The sequence below is a fragment of the Pleurodeles waltl genome, chromosome 4_2 (genome assembly GCF_031143425.1).
Source record: "Pleurodeles waltl isolate 20211129_DDA chromosome 4_2, aPleWal1.hap1.20221129, whole genome shotgun sequence".
NCBI classification, from domain to species: domain Eukaryota; kingdom Metazoa; phylum Chordata; class Amphibia; order Caudata; family Salamandridae; genus Pleurodeles; species Pleurodeles waltl.
This window is the reverse complement of record NC_090443.1, coordinates 386,519,183-386,541,647: the sequence shown is the minus strand read 5'-3', so window position 1 is coordinate 386,541,647 and position 22,465 is coordinate 386,519,183. Positions and strand designations below refer to the sequence as shown.

The following is a 22,465-nucleotide window of genomic DNA, read 5'->3' as shown; positions in this document are numbered from 1 at the left end:
TAAAGGGGATCCTGATTAGTCCTCTAAAGATCTACACTCACTAGACATAAGGCAGCCCCCTAGGGCCTGGTAGCACATTTCCCAGGGCTGAGGTCAGCACAACAGCATTGGTACGAGAGATGCTTGTCTTTGACACATGCAAGGCAGTGACGTGAGTGCCAGTGCATATGTTCTCGAAACAGTTTTGCCTTGACAGCCAAGTCTGTTGAGAAGGTCACTTAGCTCTTTCGTTCTGCAGGGCTTTTTGGTCTGAGACCACTCCTCTTACTCTCCACCTTTGGGAGGTACTGTTTTGCTCTGTATTGTAAAGATGAAGATTCTGTGGTTAGAAATATCCATCAGAAGAACTCTTTGCAGTGGATACTCCATCTAACCACAGATTCCTCATTCCCACCCAACCTCCCCTCTTCGCCCCCCACCCCCCGTTCTGTGGAGTGTCCTCTATAGCATCTAAAGAGGTCCCAATTTAGAGTTTGGCACACTGTCACCAACAGTTGTTCTACACTCTGCTGTATGACGGTGCCAAAAGGGAGAGAGTAAAAAAACTGACAGCATGCCGAGATTGTGCATATATGTGGCTCCTCTGTCCTTTCTAGAGCGGTATGAAGCCAACACATATTCGCAGAGTGCTACCAGTGGCACACAAGCTGTAGGAAAGTACCCTCTTTTTGGCATGGTTACCCCCACTTTTTGCCTTCTGTCAGTATGTTTTGACTGGGATCCTGCTAGCCAGGACCCCAGTGATTGTGCTCTCTCCCTCTAAATGTGATTGCTTATGACTTTGCACACCCCACAATTTGTGTACTGGTGCCCCCATATAAGTCCTTAGTATATGGTACTTGGGTACCCAGGGCACTGGGGCACCACTGGTTCCCCATGGGGCTGCAGCATGTATTATGCCACACATGGGAGCCCATGCAAAATGTGTCTGCATGCAAGCTATTTTAGCCTGCTTGAAAGGGTGCATGCACCCTTTCACTACAGGTCACTGCACCAGGTCATTGTAAGTTACCCCTATGGAAGGCCCTTCTAGCCCAGAGGGTGGAGTGTAGGGACCTGTGTGTGAGGGCACCCCTGCATGGGCAGAGGAGCCCCTACGAACTCCAGCTCCATTACACTGGCTTTTGTAAGTGCAGGGAACCCATTTTACCTGTATACTGGACACAGGTCACTATCTATGTCCAGCTACATAATGGTTACTCCGAACCTGGGCATGTTTGGCATCAAACATGTCGGAATCATACCCCAATAATGTTGCTAGTATTGGTTGTATGATTCCATGCACTTTAGGGGCTCCTTAGAGAACCCCCAGCATTGCTCCTACCAGGCTTCTAGTGTTTTCTGGGCAGCCAGTGCTTCTGCCACCCCTCAGACAGGTTTCTGCCCTCCTGCTGCTTGACCAACTCCGGCAGAGGAAGGAAGAACAAAGGATTTCCTGTGGTAGAGGGAGATAACACCTCTCCCTTGGAAATAGGTGTTACATGGCTTGAGAGAGGTAGCTTTTGGTGCCCTTCTTGCATAAAACAGTTTGTACCAGTCCAGGGACCCCGGTACCTGCTCTGGAGCGAAACAATACAAAGGAACGGGGACTGACCACTCCCCTGTCCATCACCACCCTAGGGTGGTGCCTAGAGCTCCTCCAGGTGGCCACTTGATTCTGCCATCTTGAATCTAAGGTGGGCAGAGGCCCCTGGAAGCATCTAAGTGGCCAGATCAGGTAGGTGACAACACAGCCCCGTCCAAGTAGGTGATCACCCTGCTAGGTGACCAGTCTCCCTTCCTGGTCTATTTAGGGTCTCCCTCTTGGGTGGGTCCTCAGATTGGACATGCAAGATTCCAACAGGACTCCTCTGCATTGTTTACTTCATATTTTGGCCACTGGGACTGTAAGTGGACCCTCCAGGAACTGACAGTCTGCAGCTTCAGCGACGACTCCGCTCTGCAACATTGTTTCTCCGGCTCCTTCCAGCAGCTGCAACGCTTCCCCACCTGTGCATCCTCTGATGGTGACGAGTCTTCAGCCTGCACAAAAAGAAGGAATCTCCCTTGGCGTGAAGGAGTCCCTCCTCTGCATCATCAGGCACCAACTGCAACTACGAATGGCTGAGTGGATCCTCTCTCCTCCAGAACTATGTGGGTCCTGCATCACAGGTGGTGGTCTGGAGTGGTCCCCTTGGCCCTCTCTACCAGCTATCCAGCCTGGGAGACGGCACGCTTTTGCTTCTCCTTGAAGTACAGTACCCCAGTGCACCGCAACTCTTGCAGCTACCAAGGCTTGTTTGTTCCACCTCCTAGGGATCTCCAGGCTTCGTGTAGCCCCGGCCCCCAGCACTCCTTCCTGCAAAGCGCAGTCTTCTGTCTGCTGCTCCAGTGACTCCTCTTCAGGTGTGCTTAATGACTCATACTGCGACTCCTGTTTCTGCTGCCAGTGGGTTGCCTGTGGGAGCTGCCTCCTCTCCTTGTGACTCTTCCAGGTGTTGATGATCACCCTGGACTCCCCTCCATGAGTCGAGTCCCCTGGACTTTGCTGGTCCTCTTCAGCCTTGCAAACCTTTTCTCCATCTCTTGCATTTGCCAAGGCTTGTTGGTGGTTTCTAGCACCACTAACCGACCGCATCACTACCGCTGACGCTGGACATAATGAGCATCACTTCCGGGGCTTCTCTTCAGTTCCTGTGCTGCACCGCTGACCTTCGTCCACTGTCGACCTGGTCCTGCATCCACAGAAGGGTGGGAAGTGGCTCCTGCCACCACCGGACACTCACCAATAACTGGACTTTTTCTAATATATGGTTTCGCCCTCCCCTAATGCCCTCCCTATTTGCTATTGCTTTTACCAATGTCTATGGCTTTCTGTGCTATGTACTGATTGCTAATGTGTATACAATAGTATGTTTCTTTACCTCCAGTTGGGGGTTGCCTATTCAGTATTCTAGTATTTATGTTACTATTGTAAAGTACGTTTATTTTTGTAACACTGTGTGGTCCTTTCATTTGTATAAGTGCTGTGTGACTATAGTGGTATTGCATAAGCTTTGCCTGTCTCGTAGATAAGTCTTGGCTGCTCATCCACAGCTACCTCTATAGAACCCTGGCTTCCTAGGTACTGCCTACACTTCACTAATAGGGGATACCCGGACCTGGTATAAGGTGATAACAGCATGGGTGCTCACCACACACCAGGCCAGCTTCCTACACAATCGCGCTGCTGGTGAAATTCTCTGAATCCAGTCTGGCATTTGGGGATGTATTAAAGGTGAGGAATCTTTGGTTAGGGAATGTATCGACCAAAAAGAGAGTTGCTGGAGGTAAGTAACTTGTTCATTTTGGAACTGTTCTGATCTTTCTCGTCTCCACATCTGTCCTCTTACGACAGTCCACTGCTGTGGAAATTCTTATGGGGGTGCTGGGTACCCAGTGCCTTTCGGGCAGCAATTGTCAGTTGAGGTCTTTTCCCACTGATATCCTCATATCTTGGCCCATTGTTGGACCCAAACTGAATGCCATGTGCAGTCCTTTAGCTCTTGACTCTCAGTGTAGCTAAGCAGAACGATCCAAGGCTTACTCACGGTGATTTGTGGTTACATAGTCAGAATTCAGTCTTGCATTAATAGCATGCAATAAACAAATGTCCAGTCAATGCTTAGTTTTAAAAAGAAAAAGTATTTCTCATACTGGCAACACACTGCTAGGCTTTCAGTGTCACCGATTGAGGAATCTACTCAGTTTGTTAAGGATAATCTGATGCAAGAGGCGGCAGGTAGTCGTTGTATTCCAATGTTATACCACAGTCCCTGTTTCTATGCCATAGGGCCATTCCCCCAGTTTCTCCTGGCTCGTATGTGAAGCTATACTGGTGCATTCTAGGCTTGCAGTGCAATGCGGTCTGCCTTAAGGTTAGAACCCATCGTAAACTTTGGCCCACCTCAAAGGTTAGATTACTCCTGTGCCTTTTCTAGTTCTTGAGTATCTGAATTCTAATGATTTAAGTCTCAAGTTGTTATTTCTCATCAAATTGTCTGGCTCTCATCTCCACACGCTCATATAGCAGCTGTCTCCACTATGCTGTTGCTCTCTCCCCCCCTTCTTCTGTATCTGTGATGCACATGTGTGCAGACTGCAACCTTTGCCCTAAACGTCCCCAATGCAGATCAGAAGCCTTAACATTGTTGCCCTCTCTGGAAATAAATGCTGTTTGTTTTTAGTATAGTCATCAGATAGTGCAGACGTTGGCAGTTCACTCTGAGGGGATTCTTTGGTCAGTAATGCAACCCCCTACCCCAAATAAACAAACAGGCCCGCTCTCTAGGTCAAAAGCTCAGCTGCTGAGAGGAACATTTCACCGAAAATGGGGGAGTGGGGAAATTTCAGACGGTATCTGGTGCCCTTATTTAATTAGTTTCTAGTCTGTGGCCCAGTCTTAACACAAGTTCACATCAGTAATGTCACGTTCGATGGCATCTGTCGCTGTAGATACGCATGTTCTGCAATAGCTCGTCATCTGGTGTTGGGCCGGAGTGTTACAAGTTGTTTTTGTTCGAAGAAGTCTTTCGAGTCACGGGACCGAGTGACTCCTCCTTTTGTCTCCATTGCGCATGGGCGTCGACTCCATCTTCGATTGTTTTTTTTCCGCCATCGGGTTCGGACGTGTTCCTGTCGCTCCGAGTTTCGGAACGGAAAATTAGCTACTTTCGGAAGATTTTCGTCGGTATTGTTGCGTTCGGGATCGGCGTACTTAGATTCCACACCGCATCGAAGATCAAAGAGCTCCGGTGCCCTTCGGGGTAGTTTTTCGATCCCCCGTCGGGGCCTGGTCGGCCCGACCGCGTGCTGAAGAACGCCGATGGAACGGACCCCGTTCCGTTTCTGCCCCAAATGCCACAATAAATACCCCTACACAGACCAACACTTGGTCTGCAACCTGTGCCTGTCACCTGAGCACAGCGAAAACACCTGCGAGGCCTGTCGTGCGTTCCGGTCCCGAAAAACACTCCGAGACCGTCGAGCCAGAAGACTTCAGATGGCGTCCGCACCGACAGCCCAACGGGAGTTCGAGGAACAGGAAGAGGAAGGTACCTTCTCGATCCAAGACTCAGACTCCGAAGGATTCGACGATACACAAACCGTGAGTAAGACGTCGAAAACCACACAGAGAAACATTTACAAGGCCCAGGGGACGCCACTGCCATCCGGCCATGGCTCCACCCATAAATTCGGTGACCGACCGTCGGCACCGAAAAAGGCCCAAACAGTGCCGAGGTCGTCCGACTCCGGTCGAGACACCGGCACGCAGCCTTCTCGGGACCGAGAAAGTGCTGGAGACAAGCCTCGACACCGAGATGCCGGTGTGGACACGGCTCGACGCCGAGACAGCGGCACCGAAGCAGATCGACGCCGAGAGGTTTCGGCCCCGAAAAAGAAAAAAGTCACCTCGGAGCCGAAAAAACACGCAGACAGGGTTTCGATGCCGAAACAAACTGCAAGCGACCCAGCTTCAGGCTCTTATACAGAAGAGCACTCGCTAACCTCCCAAATGCAAAAGCATAGGTTTGAGGAAGAGCTACAAGCAACTGATGTGGACCATACGCAAAAGCGTATCTTCATACAGCAGGGGACAGGAAAAATAAGCACCCTTCCCCCCATTAGGAGAAAGAGAAGGTTGGAGTTCCAGACTGAACAGACACCACAACCAAAAGTGGTGAAAAGAGTTACCCCACCACCCTCTCCTCCGCCCGTGATTAACGTCTCACCAGCACAAACTCCATCACACTCCCCAGCTCACACCACCATGAGCCAGGGTGACCAAGATCAGGACGCATGGGACCTATACGACGCCCCAGTGTCAGATAACAGTCCGGAGGCATACCCTACGAAGCCATCTCCACCAGAAGACAGCACCGCGTATTCTCAAGTGGTGGCTAGAGCAGCACAATTTCACAACGTAAGCCTCCACTCAGAACAGGTCGAGGATGATTTTTTATTCAACACACTCTCCTCCACCCACAGCTCATACCAAAGCCTGCCTATGCTCCCTGGTATGCTCCGGCACGCAAAAGACATCTTTAAGGAGCCGGTCAAAAGTAGGGCAATCACACCAAGGGTGGAAAAAAAGTATAAGGCGCCTCCTACAGACCCGGTTTTCATCACTACACAGCTGCCACCAGACTCTGTCGTTGTAGGAGCAGCTAGGAAAAGGGCCAACTCTCACACATCTGGAGATGCACCACCCCCAGATAAAGAAAGCCGCAAGTTCGATGCAGCTGGTAAGAGTCGCAGCACAAGCTGCAAACCAGTGGCGCATCGCAAACTCCCAGGCACTACTTGCGCGCTATGACAGAGCCCACTGGGACGAGATGCAACATCTCATTGAACATCTGCCCAAGGACTTACAAAATAGGGCAAAACAAGTGGTTGAGGAGGGACAGACCATTTCCAACAACCAGATCCGCTCCTCCATGGACGCTGCAGATACAGCTGCACGGACAATTAATACATCTGTAACTATCAGAAGGCATGCATGGCTCCGAACGTCTGGATTTAAACCAGAGATTCAACAAGCAGTTCTCAATATGCCTTTTAATGAAAAAGAACTGTTCGGTCCAGAAGTGGACACAGCGATTGAGAAACTCAAAAAAGATACGGACACTGCCAAAGCCATGGGCGCACTCTACTCCCCGCAGAGCAGAGGGAATTACAGCACATTCCGTAAAACGCCCTTTCGAGGGGGGTTTCGGGGTCAAAGCACACAAGCCAGCACCTCACAAGCAACACCGTCCAGTTACCAGGGACAGTATAGAGGAGGTTTTCGGGGACAATATAGAGGAGGGCAATTCCCTAGAAATAGAGGAAGATTTCAGAGCCCCAAAACCCCTACTACTAAACAGTGACTCACATGTCACTCACCCCCTCCACACAACACCAGTGGGGGGAAGAATAGGTCATTATTACAAAGCATGGGAGGAAATCACTACAGACACTTGGGTTCTAGCAATTATCCAACATGGTTATTGCATAGAATTTCTACAATTCCCTCCAAACATACCACCAAAAGCACAAAATTTAACAACACACCATTCCAATCTCCTGGAGATAGAAGTGCAGGCACTATTGCAAAAGAATGCAATCGAATTAGTGCCAAACACACAAATAAACACAGGAGTTTACTCACTGTACTTTCTGATACCAAAGAAGGACAAAACGCTGAGACCAATCCTAGACCTCAGAGTAGTGAACACTTTCATCAAATCAGACCACTTCCACATGGTCACACTACAAGAAGTATTGCCATTGCTAAAACTACACGACTACATGGCAACTTTAGACCTCAAGGATGCTTATTTCCATATACCAATACACCCATCGCACAGGAAATACCTAAGGTTTGTATTCAAAGGAATACATTACCAATTCAAGGTACTGCCTTTCGGATTAACAACCGCACCAAGAGTCTTTACCAAATGTCTAGCGGTAGTCGCTGCACACATAAGAAGGCAGCAAATACATGTGTTCCCATATTTGGACGACTGGCTAATCAAGGCCCATTCGTTCATAGAGTGCTCAAATCACACAAATCAGATCATACAAACCCTCTTCAAACTCGGGTTCACCGTCAACTTTACAAAATCCAACATTCTGCCGCGCAAGGTACAACAATACCTAGGAGCCATAATAGACACATCAAAGGGAGTAGCCACTCCAAGTCCACAAAGAATTCTAAATTTCAACACCATCATACAACGCATGTATCCAACACAAAAGATACAAGCAAAGATGGTATTACAACTCCTAGGCATGATGTCTTCATGCATAGCCATTGTCCCAAACGCAAGACTGCACATGAGGCCCTTACAACAATGCCTAGCATCACAGTGGTCTCAAGCACAGGGTCACCTTCTAGATCTGGTGTTAATAGACCGCCAAACTTACCTCTCGCTTCTGTGGTGGAACAACATAAATTTAAACAAGGGGCGGCCTTTCCAAGACCCAGTGCCACAATACGTAATAACAACAGATGCTTCCATGACAGGGTGGGGAGCACACCTCGATCAACACAGCATACAAGGACAATGGAACGTACATCAAACAAAACTGCATATCAATCACCTAGAACTTCTAGCAGTTTTTCAAGCACTAAAAGCTTTCCAACCAATAATAGTTCACAAATACATTCTCGTCAAAACAGACAACATGACAACAATGTATTATCTAAACAAGCAGGGGGGGACGCACTCCACGCAGTTAAGCCTGCTAGCACAAAAGATTTGGCGTTGGGCAATTCACAACCAAATTCGCCTAATAGCACAATTTATACCAGGGATCCAAAATCAACTCGCAGACAATCTCTCTCGAGATCACCAACAGGTCCACGAATGGGAAATTCACCCCCAAATTCTGAACACTTATTTCAAACTCTGGGGAACACCTCAGATAGACTTGTTTGCGACAAGGGAGAACGCAAAATGCCAAAACTTCGCATCCAGATACCCACACGAACAATCCCAAGGCAATGCCCTATGGATGAACTGGTCAGGGATATTTGCTTACGCTTTTCCTCCTCTCCTTCTCCTTCCTTACCTGGTAAACAAACTCAGTCAAAGCAAACTCAAACTCATATTGATAGCACCAACTTGGGCAAGGCAACCCTGGTACACAACGCTGCTAGACCTATCAGTGGTACCCTGCATCAAATTGCCCAACAGGCCAGATCTGTTGACACAGCACAACCAAAAGATCAGACACCCAGATCCAGCATCGCTGAATCTAGCAATCTGGCTCCTGAAATCCTAGAATTCGGGCACTTACAACTTACCCAAGAATGTATGGAAGTCATAAAACAAGCCAGAAGGCCATCCACCAGGCACTGCTATGCAAGTAAATGGAAGAGGTTTGTTTGCTACTGCCATATTAATCAAATACAACCATTACACACAACTCCAGAACATGTAGTGGGTTACTTGCTTCACTTACAAAAATCTAACCTAGCTTTCTCTTCCATTAAAATACACCTTGCAGCAATATCTGCATACCTGCAGACTACCTATTCAACTTCCCTATATAAGATACCAGTCATTAAAGCATTCATGGAGGGCCTTAGGAGAATTATACCACCAAGAACACCACCTGTTCCTTCATGGAACCTAAATGTTGTCCTAACTAGACTTATGGGTCCACCTTTTGAACCCATGCACTCCTGCGACATACAGTTCCTAACCTGGAAGGTGGCATTTCTCATCGCCATTACTTCCCTAAGAAGAGTAAGCGAGATTCAGGCGTTTACAATACAGGAACCTTTTATACAACTACACAAAAATAAAGTCGTCCTAAGGACCAATCCTAAATTTTTGCCAAAGATTATTTCACCGTTCCATCTAAATCAAACAGTGGAACTTCCAGTGTTTTTTCCACAGCCAGATACCGTAGCTGAAAGGGCACTACATACATTAGATGTCAAAAGAGCATTGATGTATTACATTGACAGAACAAAAAACATCAGAAAGACTAAACAACTATTTATTGCATTTCAAAAACCTCATGCAGGAAACCCAATATCAAAACAAGGTATAGCCAGATGGATAGTTAAATGCATCCAAATCTGCTACCTTAAAGCTAAACGACAGCTGCCCATTACACCAAGGGCACACTCAACCAGAAAGAAAGGTGCTCCCATGGCCTTTCTAGGAAACATCCCAATGCAAGAAATATGTAAGGCAGCCACATGGTCTACGCCTCACACATTCACCAAGCACTACTGTGTAGACGTGTTATCCGCACAACAAGCCACAGTAGGTCAAGCCGTATTAAGAACATTATTTCAGACTACTTCCACTCCTACAGGCTGATCCACCGCTTTTGGGGAAATAACTGCTTACTAGTCTATGCAGAACATGCGTATCTACAGCGACAGATGCCATCGAACTGAAAATGTCACTTACCCAGTGTACATCTGTTCGTGGCATCAGTCGCAGTAGATTCGCATGTGCCCACCCGCCTCCCCGGGAGCCTGTAGCAGTTTGGAAGTTACCTTCAATTATTTATATATGTATCATCTCAACCTTAAATAGGTGCATACTTAGTCACTCCATTGCATGGGCACTATTACTACAATTCAACTCCTACCTCACCCTCTGCGGGGAAAAACAATCGAAGATGGAGTCGACGCCCATGCGCAATGGAGACAAAAGGAGGAGTCACTCGGTCCCGTGACTCGAAAGACTTCTTCGAACAAAAACAACTTGTAACACTCCGGCCCAACACCAGATGGCGAACTATTGCAGAACATGCGAATCTACTGCGACTGATGCCACGAACAGATGTACACTGGGTAAGTGACATTTTCATTTTCACTTTCAGACCCTCTGGCCACAGGGACCGACACTCCTCAGTCCATGAGTCTGCAGTGTATCCGTCTGACCTCTTTCAAAGGTGGTCTCGCCTCTAAGTCTAGCACATCTAGATATAAACTATAAGCCTACCTATAGACAGTCCAATGACATGTCCACTCTCGCTTTCGGAAATTCTTTCCAAAAATTTTACACCAAAGTGATTCGAACCAATTTCATTACAGTTTCACTTTATGGCAAAACCAGAATCAGAAGGGTACAGCCCTGAATTGAAACCTTATGAGCTTGGTTTTAGAAAGCGCTGTACATATCCCTTTGTTTTATTAAGGACCCTTGACAGGGGCGAAACAATAGAAATAGGTGGTATGATGGGAAGCTTAGAATCCAGTTGTATGGGTGAGTACCCTTTGTCTAGTATTCTTTGATCACAACCCTTGTTCTGTTTAGGTTTAGATAAATGTAATCAATAGCTTTCTGAAGCTCTGATTATTGGTTTCAGTTCCCAAGTTCAGGCTGAGGGCATCCCAGAGTCCCAAGTGATTTGCCTCAGTCATCCTTCCTCTTGAACAAACATCAGTTGTTCCAGTAGACAGACATTAAGTTAAGGGTTGTTGGTGCGGCTTAGTGAGGTGCCATGTTCTGCAGATATACCTGGCCAATGTACCAGTATGCTTTGAGGACCGTGCCAAAACCTTACTATTTGATCTTGAATCTAACAAGAAGCAAATGAAGTGCTGGGAGTGCAGGTTTGAGATAGTCCAGCTTGCGCAGGTTAAGGCACAGTTCGACTGCCTGGATCTGAAATCTTTGGAGCATGGCAGTGAGTTTTTCTGGGTAGATTAGAGCAAAGAACATTGCAGTAGTTGCCAGGACAAGTTATTGGGTAGCTCAACTCTGTGTTGGGAAGGCGGAGTGGGAGGATTGTATGCAAAAGGGAGAGGTGCGTTTTTACCCCTTTGGCCATAGTGCTAATTCAGGGATCAGAAAAAGAGTTTGATTCGCAACAAAGTCCCTAGATTTTGTTTATACTGATAGCATTGCTGGAAATAATATCTGATTATTGTCTAGTGCCTGGGAATATTCTAAAGGTGAGGAGTCCATGATTAGGTAGAGTATCCACTAGAAAGATTATTACCAAAGGTATTTAACTTGTTTTGTTGGTGTGGAAAGTGGCCTGAATTGGAGCTGGCCTATGGAATGTCTCAGGAGCAACATGACAAGGTTTTAATTATAAAGGGGTATTTGCAGGAGTGGTGTGTAAGCAAAAACCATAAACACTATTGTTATGGACACAGGAAAGTACTTGCTTGTATTTGCTTATTTATTAAGATGTGCTATGAGGACTGGTTTAGTGGGGATAATTTAATCCCACCAGTGAAATACATGAAATTTGGTGGTCATGGCATCCATGAGGCCAGGATCTGTTTTTTCTGCTGAGAGGTTAGCCTCCGGACACAGGTAGTCTGGCTGAAAAAGTTAAAGCGTGCAGGATGCGGATAATCCAGCTACAAAAGTTGAAGGTTGAGGCTTGTCAGCTAGGGTAGGAATGAGATTGTTCGGTGTATGTCTTAAGTGCTGCCTGCCACACTCTGATGGTGTATTCTGATCTTCTATTGAACGGGGACCATTTTCCATTGGCGTCCTGGTCTCTTATCCTACAAAGTCTCCCTGAATTGGGGGTAGAGTTTACAATTTGTCCCTTGACTCTTGGTCCCATGGGTTACCAGTGGAGTGAAATAGGTGCAGGCATTATGTGGTCCACTTTTATCATATTTGGGCACATCCTAGATCTTTTTCTTTGGGAACTCAGTGGAGAAATGTCAGCAGGTCACACCTGTAATGCCTTGGCATCTTGATAGTTTCACTTCATAGATGAGCTTTAAGAGGTACTTTTAGAGGACATGTCGCTTGGTCTGCAAGTTCCTTAGATGGTGGTTGTTCTGTTCACTTCATTAATTTGAGCAAATGAAAATTCAGAGTCTAACCCAATGCTTAGGTTTCCTACTTTGACTCTGAATTGAAATTTAGAATGTTAACAGAAATTCAGGCCATGGGATTTAAAGATAGTTTCTCTCAACCATTAAGATTCGGGTTCACTGCCAGGTGTTGTATCTTATGGAATAACAATAAAGACCAAACTGGGGAGTAAGTATAGTTTCTGTGGGGTTGGGGCATGGTTTGAAATGAACTGTAAAGATGGGTCTTGTTTGGGAGTCCTTGTACAGTTATTTACATTAGTTTTACTATTCCCTCACCCTCCATTGTGGGGGTCCTGCAGACTAAGGACTTCATCCACCATGAGCTGCTAGCTTACCTCTACTCTTCCGGGGACCAGAACAGCCTGATGGAGGAGTCTGCAGACCAGGCACAACGGAGGGACGACCTCTTGCGCATGTACCACGCCCTGAAGGAATCAATGAACATTATCGGGGATATCACCGCCAGCACCATCTCAACCCCACTTCCCCCACCAGTAGATGACACCTGGATGCAGACCTCCAGCAGCGGCCACAGGTAAGCACTGTATTCATTTTCTGCCCAAGACTTGCAGATCTGTCTTCATTTGTTTGGCAAGACTGTTGCACTGAGAGTAAGCATGCACTTTCCTCTTCTTGTCTGCTGATGCGGTGTCGGTATAACTGGCTGCAGCCCTTTCAGAGACATTACCATTGGTGGGAGGATGTTGACCACTGCACAGTCAATTAAGGCAGTCAGGTAAACAACTACACAAAGAGCCATCGGTTGCTGAAGTTACATTTCTGTCACTGTTTATATTATGATTGTTGAAATGACATTTTCAGCATTAACTGGCTAATTCTTGCCTGCCATACTACCCGTTCAATCTTTTATTGTATTAGAGTAACGTCACAACCATCTGAATTACTTTTATGGGAATTATTTAAAATTGAGGAAAGTTGGGAAGATGAGAATGATCAAATACAAGTTTTCTTTAGCTCATGCAGTGAACGTGAGGATCAGGGCACAATTACTCAGTGACAGCAAACAATAAAATGCATGGCTCAGGTAAATACTGATAAGGAAGAGGCGGTCACACAACCTCTGCTGGCCCCAGGCACATTACCATTGTTTATGTTCATCACATTGTGACAAGATATTCATTACTTGTATTGCATCTGTAAAAAAATAAAGATAAGGGCCTGGACCTCCATACACCACCTGCGATGACAACTTCTGCTGGATCTCATGCTCTGCTTACTAAACATGCAAAAGATGTTTGCCCACCAGTACCCTCCTCGTATTATGTCTGTTTTTCCTTGACCTGTGACTTCACTTGGAGTGCTTCAATCCTTATAAATACTTCCGCAGCAGAAGGTACATCAACGTAACAGCAAGTTCTGTGTGATCCAATAATTAACCCTCTAGTTCAGTTTTAGCCACTTGCTCTAGCGTTGATGGTACCTCAAGCGTTCGTTCTCTAAGGAATGCCAAGGATAAATCGTTACTGACTTATGTTCTTGAGGTTGACAAAAATGATAATAATCAGGATAATGATCAGCATTGTGGTTCAGAAATGTTTAGGCCTTCTGATTGAGACTGCCTCAAATAACCACACACCAAGGTTCCCGAATCCTTTTCATAGGATTTGACTTACATGCCCTACTTAATTTTTCTTCCTTTGTGATTTTGGCAGGAAGATTAAGAAAGTGTGTCTGGACAATTCGGTTGTTTAATCACACGTGTGAGGAAGGATTTGCCCACCTGAAGAAACCTAGTTTGTCAATTGTTATAGTGGCAACACTTGTGGTGAATATAAAGCTCCCAGCTCCAACCTAGATTTTTTATTGATTCAAAACAGGTAAGTCATTTTTTCAGAAGCAAAGCAATCATGCATTAGTCAGCACCTTCCATAGCTCTTTCAGAGAGAGAATACTACAAGTGGGACACTTGGCAAAAAGTGGTAAATAAATACACTTGTGGCCACCAATGTAATAGGAGACCACTTAGTTATGATTGCAATGTTTTAATATTGCCCTTTTATTTCAATACGTACTAGACGAAGGGAAGCAATCCTCCTCCTTGTTTATAGATTCCTCAGTGGCACCAGCGACTGTTGGTTTTCTTCTATGGTCTAATACAACAGTGAGGCTAAAGAGCAGTTTCTTTAGACCGGCAGTTCGGGCTAGAATCTCGGTTATGCTGTTTGATGCTATCTTTGATATCTGATGTATTTGATGCTGTCTTCAGCAAATACATTAATGAGGCATTACAAGCCATTAAAACAGATATGTGAGGTCCTTAGGTTCGCTGTAGAGTTTAAAGTTTCTTTTGGTAAAAATTCAATCCTAAAGCCAGTCTCTGTGGCTATTATGGAACATATTCCTGTAAACAGTGCCAAAGATCACTGAGAGGCCAAGGCAGAGCTGGACAAATGGAGGGTCGGTCAGTCCTCCTGCTGCTGAACCAAATGACACTGACTTCACTTTGGCGCCTCACCCATTTTAAAGTGCCATATAGGAGTACATTTGACTAATTCATAAAAACAATGACAGCAGGTGACATTGGACAAATGGGTCTTCAAAATAGCAATCAGGGGAACGCCTCACAGTAGAAAAAATTTAGCTGATCCTTTCAAATAGAGAAAATCAAAGGTACCTGCTGGAGTTGAACAAGATCTTCTAGAGGAAGTAACCAAAAGTAAAATGAATTGTGGTTTATATTCCAGATGTTTCATGGCGGTGAAAGAACATGGAATGTTGGCACATTTAAGATCTATATAATCTCAACAAGAACTTAAAAAAACAAGAGCTCCGTATAATCATCTTACAAAAATTCTTCCATTCTTGAACAAAAACAATGACTTTTAGCATCAGTAGAATTGGATAATGCATACTTGAATAATCACAACTTAAGAAATGTATGCATTTTCAAGTAAATAGTCCTCCTAACCAGTTTATTCTGAAGTCATCTACATATTTATTACTTTGATGGCTTTGTGGCTGCTTACCTGCTGAATGAATGGCTGATGGTGTACCCCAAACCTAGACAGTTGCCAAGGCAGAGCATCCAGATACGCCAAAGCTCAGCAAGAGACACAAAGAATAGTAGTGCTTATGATGGATACTTCTTCCTGCAGAGACTCCGCCATATGAAAATCCTCCAGGTACCACACTGGATCTGGAAACTTTCCTCAGCACTAGCTCTCCATCTGGGACAGTTGCTTCTCAGTCGCAACTCTGGCTTTCCCGGATATGATGAAATCAGTGTGTATTATGCACCTTTCAGCCCCTGCAGTCAGTTCCTCTGGTTCCATCCCTCTTATTTGGGTCTGAAGGTCGCTTATGTGTTTAACCGATGAAATTCCTCCGCTTTTGCTAGCAACTAGTTCAAGTTTTTTTTCCCTATGATTTCAGGTTTTGAACCCTGCAGCACACACAGTAAAAATATATCCTTATTGGAGCAACTGTTTTATTTATTTTTTTATTTTCGGGGGGGAGGGGGGGGCAGAGACAGTGACTGGACATGAATTTTGATGGGACTCGCCTGTTTGGGCACAAAGCAGATTCTGCTCAGGAGTACTTTAAAGAGAGCAGGGCCACAGTGCTCTTGTTGGGCTTCTCTGCGCCACGCCAGCCGCATCTGCCCTTTTGCTCTTTCCACAGTCGTGACAGAGATGCCCCCTCCAGACAGCCATTTCAGCCTTAACAAAGTTCCCAACCTTTTTGCTGCAGTAGCACCTGTCGGTCTCACATGCAAAGACAACGCACTAGTCATCCCTCTGACCCCTTCAGCCCCACCTGCAAAAACCCTTTAGCATGCCATTAGTGGAGGACAACTCCTAGTTTGCGGCAGGATTCAATAATTTTTGCATGGGATGGCAGGTTAACACGTCTGACTGGTGGGTCCTGTAAATTTAACAGAAGGGCAGGGTAGGCCCTACCCTTCCTAGCCGCTCCACCCCACCTTCAACCATCGCAGAAATGACTGACTGAGGACCGTTTGCCCATTTTATGGCAGGAAGTTCAAGCCCTGTTGGCCAAAGGGCCTATAGAAGAGGGTGCCTGTATCAATAGTGGGCTTTGGTTGTTACTCATGCTACTCCTTGGTGACAAAGGACGACGGCGGCCATCATCCTATTTTAGACCTGCACCCTCTCAACACCTTCCTCTGGAAGGACAAATTCAAGTTTCTCACCCTAGCCCAATTCTGGTCTTTGCTCAACCCTAGATGGTAGCACTGAACCTGCAGGTCACTTATTTTCACATTTCCATTCTGCATTCCCACAATGTTCATGGTGGGGCAGGAGCATTCCCAGTTGTCTCTTCTCCCTTTTGGTCTCAACACCACCCCTTAGGTGCTCATGAAAGGGATTGCAGCTCATCTTTGGAGGTCTAGTTTTCCAGCTTTTACCTACGTAGACAACAGACTTCGGAAGGCGGGCTCACCCCAAGCAGTCTTCACCTGACTCGAGATTGCAGCAAACATCCCTACCTCTTTGGGGTTACCTATCAAAGTGCCAAAATCACACCTGACTCCTTCTCAGGCACTCCCTTTCTTCTGAGCCATTCTGGACACATTCCAATACAGTTCCTTTTTCCTGGAAAAGAGAGTCTGGGACATTCAGGCTATGAGCCGAATGTTTCTGTCCCTGGTCTGGATTTTAGTGCAGTCGACTTTGAAGCTGCTTGGTTTGATGGCCTCCTGCATCCTGCTGGTTAAGCACACCAGGTGGTATAAGAGGGCTCTGCAGTGGGATCTGAATCCTCTTTGGGCCCAACATAAAAGGGACCGCTCTGACCAGGTCATAATTTTGAAGGAGACTGCAAAAGATCTGCAGTGATGGTTGCGTCGCCGCGATTGGGTCAGTGGCAGACTCCTCTCCCACCCAGAGCTGACAGTGATGACTGATGCGTCACGTCTGTGTTGGTGCAGGATATCAGAGGCCTTTGTCTCTGGCAGAAGCCTGGCCCCACATCAACCTTCTGGAGCTTAGGGCCATTTGCTTGGCACTGAAAGCATTCCTGCCCTCCATCAAAGGAAGGGTGGTGAACGTGCTCACAGACGACACCACCCCCTTGTGGTATTGCAACAAACTGGGTGGGGTAGGGGTTGTGGAGCCTGTGCCAGGAGGATCTGCACCTTTTGGAACTGGTTGAACCATCATTGAATCTTTCTTGTGGCAAACCACCTGGCGGGATCCTTGAACTACAGGGTGGACAAACTCTGCCACTCGTCCTCCATTAGTTGTCAACAGCTGTTACACTGGAAGAACGTGTAATTTACCTATTCTCCACGTTGGAGTTTCCAATGTATATCTTTCTCTCTCTCTCTCTGAGACGTGTTTCACCTACGGTGGGATTCAGGACTCCTGTAAGCCTTTCCGCCGATACTCCTCCTGCCCTTAGTTCTGGAGATCAGGAATTACCTGTACCAAGTCATCCTTGTGTCCCTGAATTGGCCATGGAGAGTATGGTATCCAGAGCTCCTAGGCATAAATATCTGTCCTTTGATCAGGCTGCCCATCCGGGAGGATCTGCTGTCACTGCAATGTTGCAGTGTTTTTTGCACCCTTACCTCCACAATCTCCACCTTCATGCTTGGAAATAGAGTGTTGACAGCTGAATCTTTCACCCTCCTCAGGAGGTGTTTGATGCCCTCTTTGGCAGCCAGGTCTCTCGACTGAAACAGTATACGCCTGTTGTTACGATAGCTTACTGGTTTGATGTGGCACACAGCAGATCAACCGCAGCTAAGTTTTGTTGCTTGGTCTGTCCCTTGCCCAGGAAGGCTTTGCTTTGGGCACAGCTAAAGACTGTTTCTCCTCACAGTAACATTGGCGCAGGGGGTGAGTGAGCTTCAGGCTCTCTTAATCGCCGTACACCACCTTGTTCCTACACAATCTGGTTTTGCAGACATGGGCCTCCTTTTAGACCAAAGTTGTAAATTAATTCCCTGTCGGTCAAAATGTCACCTTTCAGCCTTTTTTACTCTGCTTCACCCATCTAAAGGGGAAGAGAGACGTAATTCCTTGAGCCCGAGAGGTCACTGAGTTTTTTTTTTTTTTTATTGATCACACCAGAGAACACCCGATGGACAATCAGCTCTTTGTGGCATTTTCTGGAGTAAAAAAGAGCAAGGCCAAGCAGAAGAGGACCATCACTTGCTAGACATTGCTCTGGCATAAAATCTACTATGCACTGGCCAAGAAGCAGCCTCCGGAAGGACTGCAACTCCTTCCACCAGGGCCAAAGTTGCTACCACTGCATTGTCTCGTGGAGTTCCTGTCCTGAATATTTGCCAGACGGCTATGTGGGTGTCCCTTCATATGGTCACAAAATACTGTTTTCTGGACAGCCAAGTTTGCCAGGAGGAGCATTTTGCCTTTTTGGTTCTGCAGAGCTTTTTGTTTTAAGTTCATCCACAGACTCACTTCTGAGAGGTAGTGCTTAGTGCTTTGATATTAATTCAAAAGGTGAAAAACCTGCAGTTAGATGTCTGTATCAGAAGAACAAATTACTTCCCTTCGGCAGCTCTGTTTCTGGTAGAGACTCTTACTAACTGCAGATTCCTCACCAATCCTTCAATCCGCCCTGTTCTGTGAGTTGTACTCTATCCATTTTAATAAGTTCCCAACTTTAGAAACCTTCACACTGGTCATGATAAACTTGCTGTTGGGTCTGTGTGTCTGGGGCTGCTGACTATCTCAAACAACTGACATCAGCACTCGGGAGTGGCACTCATATAGGCACCGCTTGTCACTTCTGGAGTGGATAGCATCAGTACGGTGCTGCATGACGAAATATATAAGGTGCATGGAGGTACTACTGAAAAGTTTCGGCAACCTGTCTAATGCCTAAGGAATATTCAGAAGGGGAGGAATCTGCAGTTAGAGTATCTAACAGAAAGAGCGTTACTGCAGATAAATAACTTGTTTGTCAGAGCAGGTACACTGTGCTTATGGTAAGTCTTGAAACTTGGAATGATCTGCAATAGGTATTTTCACCAAAAGCACAAAACACACCATTGGAAGATTTCCTTTTCTACCTCAAGGAAAATCTTGCTTCTAGGACCATTTGGAGTTTTGGTACCATTCCCCATGTTGGCTTCTTCATTGCCAAAGCAGAGTCTAATGCTGAAAAGGATGAAGCTGAAATTCCTGACTTATTCAGCCGACCCCATGGAAGTTGAGACCCTCTGGTAGACCATTCTGAATTTCTTCAGGATGGCTCTGTTACCCTCTGGGAGCCTCCCTACGGGTGGGCCTGTGCCTGCTGGTTTGGTGATTGCAGTGGCTTAGGTCTAAGGGCCTCCTGAATCCATACCTGCCTTCACACTCATTCTGACAAAGCCAGCGCCCTCCAAGGCACCAACACATGTGTGCTTGATGCCGCCTGCAACACTGTCCTCTGCACCACCCTTAGAAGAAAAACTCATATGCCTTGATGAACTTTTGGCACATTCCTTCCCTATTGCACAGAAGTTCCTAAATGGAAGAACTTTTCGGATCCAAATCTAATGATTTCCCATGCCTGACAAAAACTGTAGAAGTGCAAGGTATGAAGACTCAGAGGTTGAGAGCCTCCTCCCCTCTCAAAACACAGATGCTATCCTGTATCTCGCCAGAAAAACGCACGTGGTCTGGCTACATCTCCAGAACGGGATGTTCCTTACCTCTAGGGCCTCCACCTGAGGAAGTCTTTTTCTCTTTGGTGATATGAAAAGCAGTAGAAATGTTGGAATTAACATTGCTCAGTACTATGGTCATAGCTAATATTGTGTTATAGTTCCCTTTATTTGGCTTCTGCTTGTGAAAATGCATAGTTATTGTGAGGACAGTGACACACTTTATAAATGGTATCAATAGTTGGTTAACATATCAAATGCAACTTAGAACAGTAACCCTATTACTTGCTCCAATCAATTCAAACAGTCCATCAAACCTTTGTAAATTGCGCTACTCACCCGCTAGGGTCTTAAGGTGCTGAAGTGGGGGGGGAGGGGGCAAGGAAGAACTGCTACTGCTCGAATAGCCAGGTCTTGAAGCGTTTCCTGAAGGTCTGGAGGTCCTGGGTCTGTTGTAGGTGGGCTGGGAGGGTGTTCCAGGTCTTGGCTGTGAGGTGGGAAAAGGATCTGCCTCCGGTTGTAGTTCAATGGATGCGAGGGACGGTGGCGAGGACAAGGTTGGCGGGGTGGAGCTGGCGGGTGGGAGCGTGGAAGGTGAGTCGCTCGTTGAGGTCGGCAGGGCCCGTGTTGTGAATAGTTTTGTTGGTGAGGAGTTTAAAGGGGATCCTCTTGGTGACGGGAAGCCAGTGTAGGTCTCTGAGGTGGGCTGAGATGTGGTTGCGGCGTGGGATGTTGAGGATGAAGCGTGCGGAGGCGTTCTGTATATGTTGAAGTTTCTTCTGGAGCTTGGCTGTGGTTCCTGCATAGAGCGCGTTGCCGTGGTCCAGTCTGTTGCTGACGAGGGCGTGGATGACAGTCCTCCTTGTTTCGATGGGGATCCATCTGAAGATCTTGCGAAGCATGCGGAGGGTGTTGAAGCAGGAAGATGAAACGGCGTTGACTTGATGGGTCATGGTGAACGATGAGTCCAGGATGAAGCCTAGATTGCGTGCATGGGGTGGTGGGTGTAGGTGCGGTTCCTAGGGTGGCTGGCCACCAGGAGTTGTCCCATGCGGAGCGGTTGGAGCCAAGGATGAGGATCTCTGTCCGAGTTAAGTTTGAGGCGGCTCTTCGCCATCCAGTTGGGGATGGCATGTAGTTCGTCGTGGAGGTTGGTTTTGGCAATGGCGGGGTCCTTTGGGAGTGAGAGGCTCAACCGGGTATCGTCGGTGTAGGAGACAAATTTGAGGTTGTGGGATCGGACGATGTTGGCGAGCAGTGCCATGTAGATGTTAAAAAGAGTTGGGCTGAGGGAAGATCCTTTGGGAACGCTGCAGATTGTCTTGGTGGCTTCCGACAGGAAGGGAGGGAGGCGGACTCTCTGAGCTGTGCAGGAGAGGAAGGATGCGATCCAGTCCAGGGCCTTGTTGCGGATCCCGGTATCGTGGAGGCGAGTGCATAGGGTGTGGTGGCAGACGGTGTCAAAAGCAGCCGAGAGGTCCAGGAGGATGAGGGCTGCGGTTTCGCCTTTGTTGAGCATGGTCCTGATGTCGTCGGTTGCGGCGTTGAGGGCTGTCTCAGTGCTGTGATTCCAACGGAATCCGGATTGGGAGATGTCCGGTGTGGTGGTGTCCTCCAGGAAGCGGGTCAGTTGGCCGTTGACGATCTTCTCTATGACCTTCGCCGGGAAAGGGAGGAGGGAGATGGGTTGGTAATTCTTGAGGTCTTCGGGGTCAGCTTTGGGTTTCTTCAGCAGGGTGTTGATTTCGGCGTGCTTCCAGCTCTCCAGGAAGGTGGCGGTCTCGAAGGAGCTGTTGATGATCATGCGGAGTTGGGGGGGCGATGATGGGGCTCACTTTGTTGAAGACATGGTGTAGGCAGGGGTCGAAGGGAGATCCGGAGTGGATGGTGCTCATGGTTTTTGCGGTGTCCTCGTCGATGTGGGTCCAGGAGAGCAAGAGATTGGTGTGGCTGGGTGTGTTGGGGTTGGTGGTGGTCGTGGGGGGCGAGGAGTTGAAGCTGTCGTGAATTTCCGTGATCTTGCGATGGAAGAAGGTGGCGAGGGAGTCGCAGAGGTCTTGCAATTGGGGGGGGGGGGGGGGTCGATGGAGCATGACCTGGGGTTGGTGAGTTCTTTGACGATGCTAAAGAGCTCTTTGCTGTCGTGGGCATTGTTGTCTATGTGATCTTTGTAGAAGGATCTTTCGGTGGTCCGGATGAGCTGCTGGTGCTTGCGGATGGCTGTCTTGAGGGCAGCGTGTTTGCTCTCTGTTGGTTCGTAGCGCCACTTCTTCTCGATTTTCCGGCATTCCCGCTTGGAGGTCTGAAGGTCGGCGGTGGACCAGCTGGCCTTGGTGCTAGTGCGGTTGGTGGAAGATTTCCTGAGCGGGCCGAGGGTGTTGGCGCAGTTATCTAACCAGTGTCTGAGGTTAAGGGCGGCTGTGTTGGGGTCGGTGGTGCTGGGTGGCGGGCCCGGGTGAGGATGGAGATCAGTTGGTCTTCCGAGATCTTGTTCTAGCTGCGGCGGGGGATTTGAGGTGGGCTTCTGGAAGGTGAAGTGGACG

At 47.3% G+C, this 22,465-nt stretch overlaps 1 protein-coding gene across 4 annotated transcripts in view; it reads left to right on the top strand.

Annotated features, from left to right (window-relative positions):
- The window catches only part of DNM2 (dynamin 2), a 658,491-nt gene that overhangs the window by 485,515 nt on the left and 150,511 nt on the right, over positions 1–22,465 (top strand). For all 4 annotated transcript variants that reach the window (XM_069231533.1, XM_069231530.1, XM_069231531.1 and 1 more), the window contains exon 18: positions 12,619–12,854. In XM_069231533.1, the coding sequence (XP_069087634.1) occupies positions 12,619–12,854 (236 nt within the window). The remainder of the gene's footprint in view (positions 1–12,618; positions 12,855–22,465) is intronic.